The sequence below is a fragment of the Manis javanica genome, chromosome 3 (genome assembly GCF_040802235.1).
Source record: "Manis javanica isolate MJ-LG chromosome 3, MJ_LKY, whole genome shotgun sequence".
NCBI lineage: Eukaryota > Metazoa > Chordata > Mammalia > Pholidota > Manidae > Manis > Manis javanica.
In genome coordinates, this window is record NC_133158.1 from 34322283 (window position 1) to 34330199 (window position 7917).

General features: G+C 54.9%; 1 protein-coding gene across 13 annotated transcripts in view; it reads right to left on the reverse strand.

Annotated features, from left to right (window-relative positions):
- The window catches only part of GRIP2 (glutamate receptor interacting protein 2), a 94293-nt gene extending 86666 nt beyond the window's left edge, over positions 1-7627 (reverse strand). For 9 of the 13 annotated variants that reach the window (XM_073231093.1, XM_073231092.1, XM_073231087.1 and 6 more), the window contains exon 1: positions 7381-7627. In XM_073231093.1, coding sequence (XP_073087194.1) covers positions 7381-7435 — 55 coding nt within the window. In that variant the 5' untranslated portion in view covers positions 7436-7627. The remainder of the gene's footprint in view (positions 1-7380) is intronic. The other 4 variants (XM_073231088.1, XM_073231099.1, XM_073231097.1 and 1 more) reach the window with 4 other exon arrangements.
- Positions 7628-7917: the final 290 nt, after the last annotated feature.

A 7917-nucleotide genomic window follows, 5' to 3' on the forward strand; every position in this document is an offset into this window, starting at 1 on the left:
CAGCTTGGGGCCAGGCAAGGCCCCTAAGCCCAAGGAAAGCCCCTCCAAATGACCCAAGGAGCCCTGCTGAGCCCTCATCAGCTTCACAGTGGCTTAAAAATAGTCCCTAGAGCCAGACTGCCTGGGTTCAAATCCCAGCTCTGGTCCTTACCTTGGGGCAAGTCACTTAACTTTTCTGCCAGTTTCCTCATTGGAAAAGTAGGGCTAATAACAATACCTACCTCATAGGGTTGTATGAAAATGAAATTAAGTAATATATAAAGCACTCAGACCCTTAATACCCATTGGCTGCTGGAATTATTACGACTTTAACCCCCACACACATCACTACAGCCCCCAGTCCAATGTCACTCAGCATCTCAACCCATCTCCCCTTTTGCTCAGGCAGTTCCACAGGCACAAAACCCTCTGCACATTTCAAACCACTTTCTCTTCCATTTTATTTCATTAGATCCACACAGCAGGATTATGTTTGGATTTTTCTGACGAAACTGGCCCAGATAGATCAAGGAAGTCATATGGGAATCACTCAAGAATCAAGGAAGATCCCAGATTTCTGCCTCTAGCCCAGTGCCCTCTCTGTGACACCCAACCGGCCACCAGCCCTCATGCTCAGTGGCTGCTCTGCCTGGCCCAGAGGGAGCTGGACACACAGGCAAGGAGTGGTCCTACTCAGTGAGGAACAGGGCACTGCCCTCTCTGTGCCTGTCATCATCCCATGAGGGCGCCCACTCTACAGCCGGCAAATTCCTCAACCAGTGCTCACCTCTGGAGCCTCAGGATAACTCGGCTGCAGGCTGTAACTGATCCCATTTCACAGGGAAGAAAAGTGAGGCTCAGAAAGGCAAAGCCATTCATACATGCTCATATAGTGTGGGAGCTACTGTGCCCAGACAGGAAGCCAGCTCAGTGTGGCCCAGGCCAGAAGATCATTTAGGGAATGGGATGGGGTGGGGACTGCAGACCAGCCAGGGAGAGGCTGCTCAGCTCACCAGGGAGCCCTTTGCACACCTGGAGCTCAGGCTATGGCAGGTCCCCTCTGAGCCTTACCATCCTCATCACCCAGCCTTGCGGGGTAGGGTATGCAGGTGGTCAGCCCAGGGTCTGGCTCATAGTAGGTGCTGCACAAAGGCTGGGTCCTCCCCCTTCCTTCCTCTCTTTCATTCTCCCCGCACCCCTTCAGTGGGCACCTACCTATGCTGGCCCCTGTGCTGGGTGCTGCAGACTCGCAGGTGGGCCAGGCGGGGCTCCTGCCCCATGAAGCACTGTATCTAGTGGAGGAGATGGATGAGCAAACACAGTTATGCTCCAACAGAGAGAGGAGCCAGGACAGAAACATGGTGGGAGAGACTGATTCTGCCACACTGGGGGGCAGCGGGCAATGGGAAGCTGCACTTTGGCCTGACCTTGGGGTGGGAACTAGAGGAAACAAGAGCTTGCTGGGTGAAGAGGAGGGTGGGACAGAACAAGGTCTGCGTACCATTAAGGAGAGAAGAAAGCTTACTGTAGCCAGATGGCAAAGAGCCCTTGAATACTGGAGGCCTAAGTCTCTAAACAGAGTTGTTTGACCCTCAGAGTCTTTGTTTGAATTGGTGTTTAACATTTTAAAATTGAGAGGTATTGTGTAAAACTCTAGATTTTTAGCTTCTCTAGAAAAATCAGAAGATCTGGCAGGCTGAGCCAGAGCCTTTAACTAGAGCTAAAGCCTACACACTCTGGTTTAACTTTGTCCCCTCATTTCACTCCGTTCATCCACAAATATTTATTAAGCAACTACTATGTATCAGGCAATGTGCTAATTACTGGTGAAACAACAAAAAATAAGATAGACACAGTCAGGGCCCTCAGCATACTTACACACCAGTGGAGGAGAAGGGCAATAAACAAGTCCATAACATAAGGCTAGGCAGTGCAAAGTACTGGGAAGAAAAAGAAAGTTACAAGGCAGAAGGGCTGCTATTTTACATGGAATGGTCAAGGAAGGCCCCTCTGAGGAGGAGGAGACAGCTGCATAGATCAAAATGAAGTGAGTGAACCACATACATATGAGGCAGAAGATAAATCCAGCAGAGGGCAAGTGCAAAGGCCATGGAGCCTTCTTCAGTCATCTTTTAGGTCACCTGCCTGGCCCCTTTCACCATTTAAGCATAAGACCCTTACTGTAAGTCATGGAGCACAATGGGGGATGTATAAATGGGGGAAAACCACCCCTAAATGTGTGTTTCAAATAAAACACCCCTGGCCAGTGGTGAGTGAGATATGTGAAATAGGGAGATGGGTGCAAGGCATCGTATATTTTTCCCCCCACTGGAAAAAATTATCAGGATGATAAGGAAGAGACAGAGAAGGATTGTCAAGCATGGCACATTAAAACTTGAGCCCAGATCAGAGCAGCCGAGAGTGGGAATGGGGAAATCCTCATTTCCTTCCTCACCAGCTGTATCGTCTGCCAAGCCCTGCAGAGTGGGAGGCAGGAGTGGGGGAAGAGACCAAGAATGCTAACTACCTTGCAGCCCTGGAGCTAGTTCTGTCATTGTTGTGCTTTTAGTTTTTTTCGAGCCTATCGGGGCTGCCGGGGCTGCCATTTGAGAAAGTTGATTGCAAAGGAAACCCTTTGATGGGGTTTTTGGTTTCTCCATCCCCTTTCTAAGCAGAATTAAAATGTAGATCCCTTGTCTTTTTACCCACAAAGCAGAAGAAAAGGAGATACTGTAGTTTTAAAGAAGGAGAGGGGAGAAAAAAAGTCTTGTGATCTGGTAACTTCTCCTGAGCTGGGGGGAGGTGTTTCTGCAAACTGACATCACAGTCAGCGTCACGGGACATAACTTCCACCACTCAGGGCTTTATTTGCATTTTTTGGAGGTACAGGAAGATGTTTAAAATGAGCTTCAGTGTTGACATTGCAGTTATTAAAACCAAACAAAAGATACTTTTCCAAGTCTGGCTGGTTCTTCTTAAATTTATCTGAGCCTCTACTAACTGATTCAAGGCAATGAGCAGATGTTTCACAGCAGGAAGCGGATTAACTCCAGATGCCACCGCTTTGTTCCAGACATGCACAGCCACACACTGGCAACCACACACATACACACACACAGAGGAACAGAGGTCTCAGGGCAGTGACCATTCACAGCTCCCCTTCCAGCACCTGGCATGCCCACATGAACCATTTGTAACCTCTGCCTGCAGTTCTTACAGAGAGATGAGCAGCGGGAGTGAGTAGCCAATCAGATCCCATCCCATCGTCTTCCCGTTGTCTCCTAGGTAACCGGCACAGGGACACATCAGCTAGCCGGGTACCACGGACATACACACACACACACACATTCGTCTAAGAGTACATAACTGCAGACATGCTTATGTCCCTTCAGAACCCCGGACAGCTCCCCAAACACGGCATTCAATGCCTGTCCCGCAGCCTCGGTTCCTACAGCTTTCCCCACCTCCACCCCTTTACTCATTCCATTGCTCTGCCTGGTGTGCCTCACCCCATTGCCATCTCCATTGCTCAAAGCCTTGCTTCTCTTCAGAGCCAGCCCAAGTCCTTGGCTGAGGCTTCCAATGGCTCCATCACCGACCGAATACATCCATACCCCTCCCCTGAGGTGATCTGGCTCCTCTAGCTGCATTGTTTGTCACCCCCCCCTTCTCTTCCTCCAACAGGTCAAACTGGTGTCCCCCACACCACCCCTGCAGACCAGGGCTTTTCTTGGCACCTGCCGTTCCCTGTGCCTGCATAGCTCTACCTTCTGCTCCTGGCATGGCTGAGCTTTCTTGCTCTTTAGTCTCGGCTCAAAAGCCACCTTCTCAGAGAAGCCACCCCTGGCCACCTTTGGCCATCCAATCTGAAAAAGTCCCCTCCCCTGGGGCTCTCTGCTACATCGCCCATGTGCCTGCACTGTTTTCATCTCGCTGATGACTCTGAAACCATCCTGTTCCTATTTACTTGTTTACTTGTTCTCTGCCTCCCCTTAGAATGTAAACACATTGTTTATGGCAGGGTCTTTTTCTTGAGCATGGCGTATCCCCGGCCCCCAGAACAGGGCTCAATAAATATTTGTTGAATGAATACAAAGTCATTTGTTCTTCAACTGCTTCTGTATTTCCCCGTCTTTCTAATAAGAGGAGATGACTTCTATTAACCCTCCTGGCTAACATTCCAAGAGTCCATTAGAGAGAAGAAAGGACTGGCGTAAGGAGGGAAATTAATCAGGCCATACCATGGGAGGAATATGCCTGTGGAAATGTGACCTCCTCACTGGCTGCAGCGCCCTCCTCCTCTGAACAGGAACTTGTGGCTGCTTTCCACTCACTGGGCACCTTGCACTTCTGTTATCTGAGGGACTGGGTCTTTTATTTTCTGATTCTGCACACACAGAGACTAGCGAGTAGCCTGGGATGGGAGGAGGGGGTCCTCTGGAAGCATTTCCTGTGGTGAACAGAAGACATGTCGCTGCCTACCAGACCACAGATGTCAAGGCGGAGGTTCATCAGAACACAAGTCTCCCTCACACACACACAAAACTCAAAAGCATCACAAAGTTCGCATCACAGAGTTCCCCAATCTCAGAGGCCGCATGTATCTCTCATGAAGGGGTATGACTACAACTTTAGGTTCTAAAAACTGTGCAGAGTGATCCGGATACATGTGCTGGGTAAGTGTGTGGTGAGCATAACCATGCTTTTGGCCAACCTCACTGGGCAAGGCCAGGTGGTAGATTCAAACAGCCACATGGTGGACACTACCCAGCTGGATCCCCCACGCCCCAGGAGTGGAGAGCCTCAAGCTGGCTGCTCATAACCCGGAAATCCACCCTAAATCCTGAGTTCTCCACTGACCAATGCACCAGACATTTCCCCAAATCAGAAGTTAAAGCAGATGTAAAGATCAGGAAAGAAAGAGCAGAATTAGTATATCCCGAGCACCTACTATGTGCTAGGCCCTGTGCTATATTTAACATTGACTCTTCAAGACCACCCTGCAAGGTCACCCTTCCCACTTTATGGAAGAAAAAATCTGAAGCTCAGAAGAATTAAGTAGCACACTCAAGGTCACACAGTTGGCAAGCAGAGGGGCCTAAGTTGGGGACATGAGTCTGGTCTCCAAGCTCACTCCTTTTCCCAAGGGCCTTAACTTACACCATAGAATAAGCAGACATGCTGGTCTTACTCAAAATGTCCCTACCTACTGGCTAGAGCTCTTCTCTGAGGGTGCCAGGTCTCTGGCCCTACGTCTACATCTATCTCTCTGTCATGCTCAGGCTTGGCTGACAACCCACCATGAGCCTCTCATCAAGCTGGACCCACATCTTAGAGCCTCTCATTTGAGACCCAGCCCACAGGAACCAATTTTTCTGTGGCCCGGAGAAAGCTGGGGATTTTTGTCTTTCTAAAATAGTAATTTCCTGCTTGTGCGGGTGGATGCACCAGCCACCCTTTGATTTAGTGCTGAGATCAAGGATCAATCTCAAGTAAGATTTTCCAAGGAAAACTCAAATGCTGGGTACCGAGGGAGGTGGAAATGGCCTCTTTGCAAGAGATGTGGCCAGTGGCAGGCAAAATGACTGTAGGTATCATGTGCCTTACACGTGTCACATGCAAGCCTCACACACACCCACATGCATCTCAAACGTTAACTACCCATGTGCCTCCACGCACACCTCACACACATACCACCCACATGCCTCACCCATGCCACACACACACTCACACGGTGGGGAGAGGATCAGAAGCAAGAGAGCAACACCTCCCTCCCAGGACACAACAGCCCCCACTTCTGAGCCTGTTCTGGCCTGTGTGCTGTGCTGGGGCCAAGATCTCATTTCATCGTCTCTGGGGACCCTGCAGGACGAGTGTGAGGCCATCCCCTTACAGACACAGAGTCAGCCTGGGAGACAAGGAATGACTTGTCCAGAGTCACCGAGCGTGCCTGTGGCTCAGCTGCCCCGTTTTCTGACCGGCCAAGCTCAGACTGGAGTGAGTGGTGGGCAATGGATCTGCAAGATTTCTTTCATCATTTTCTCTGCTCCTTGAGGACAGCTCCAAAGTAGGGGCACCCCACCCCCCAGATCCCCTCCTTGTAGGCAACCCTATCCATCTGCCTCCATGAGCACCCAGTCAGAGGAGACTGGCGGCATGCCCCCTCAGCAGGGCAACGGTAGGCCTGCCAGAGTCCTGGGGCAGCAGCCCAGATCCGATGGCACTCTAAGCCAAGACCCTGCACAGGCTCCACTTCCACGCCCTGGTAACCAGGGGCCACAGTGGAGCAGGGGTTACGGACCTGGCTCAGGCCTGGGGAAAGGGCGGCAGGTCCTCCTCCTCTTCCCCTCCCCCATGCCCCACACTCGGGGCTTCTGGCCAGGGCTGGAAACGGACCCTCCCCTGTGGACTGAGCCTGGCCCAACCTGGTCAGACAGGAAGTGGGTGAGGAAGCCCGGGCACCACCAAAATCTTGCCAGTCACACAGAGTTAGGTTCACATCCCAGCTTTACCACGTAGTGACTGTGTGACCTTGGGTAAGAGGCTTCCCCTCTCGGAGGCTCAGTGGCCTCACCTGTAAAGTGGAAAGAATAATAGCGCCCCCCTGAGGGGCGTCTGTGGAGGTTAGGGACGCAGGCAGAGGTGAGGTGCCGGGCACCCAGGACGCGAGGCCGGCGAGGCCGCCATCATGCCCCCCAAAGTGAGCAGACGGTGGGTAGCTGCCATCCCCACCTCGCTGTGCCCCGACTCACAGTCCTGGCAATTCTTAATTAGCCCCGAGACCTAACTTTCCTCAGCAGTGGCAGGACCTGGGCAGGGGTCCCCCCTCCTGCCGCCCCGCAGCGGCCCAGACAACAGGTCCCGCGTGGAGCGGCCGGAGGCGGCCGGGCGGAGGGGCTGCGCCGCAGCGCTGCGGCAGGGCCAGGCCCGGGCTGGGGGCGGCGCGCCCGGGGCCCCGCACGCCCGCTTCCCCCACCAACTACACAACTTCGAGGAGCTGCAGACTCCGGGGTGGGCGCCGGGCGCGGCCGGCGCTCCGAGGAAAGTTGGGTCCCGGAGACTGAAGCCTCGGGAGCCAAAGGCCCCGGCGAGGGCGCCCGCGCGTCCGGTCCCGGCCAACGGGGCCCCGAGCGGGGAGGCACGTGGGCGCCGCGCCGGCCGCGACTCCTCCAGACCCCGGACTCGGGGCTGGCCGGGCCGCGCCCCCAGGGCCCAGAGCCTCCGCTCTAGCCCCTCGCGGCCGCCATCCCCGGGCCCCGCCCCCACGCGCGCCGTGGGACCCCCGCAGGCTCCCCCGCGCCGCCACCGCCGGCGCCTCCCGCGGAGACGGCCCCTCACCCGGCGCCCGGCCAGCGCGGCGCCGCCCCGCTGCTCACAGGCCAGGGCGGCGGCGCGTCCTACCTTCGTCCGGCAGCCGCTGCAGGCAGAGCGCGAGGTTCCTTCGCCAGCCCCGCATCCCGGCGGCCGCCCCGCGGCCCGGCCCGGCCTCGCCAGCCCGGCCCCGGCCCCGGCCCGACCCCGGCCCCGGCCCCGGCCCCGCCGGGACGGGCGGCGCAGCGCAGCGCTGGGGAGGGGCCCGCGGGCACGGGCGGCCACCAAGGGCCGGGGTGCCGGGCGGCCGCCGGGCGCTCCCCTCGGCGCGGGAGCCGGCGGCTGAGCAGCGACGCTCCCCGAGAGCGCGCGCTTTCCGGGCTGGGGCGGGGCCGGAGGCGGGGCTGGGGGCGGCTCACAAACCCCCTACCTGGGGGCTCCCCATCACGCAGCCTGCCACTTCCAGCCCCACGATTTAGTCTTGAATGAATGAGTGAAACCTTGAATGTGGGAATGAAGGGGTGAATGAGTGAGTGAATGAGGCAGTGAATTGATGCGTAAATTAATGAGTAAATAAATGGATGAAGGAATATGTAAACAAGTGACTGAGCGAATCAGTAGACTGAG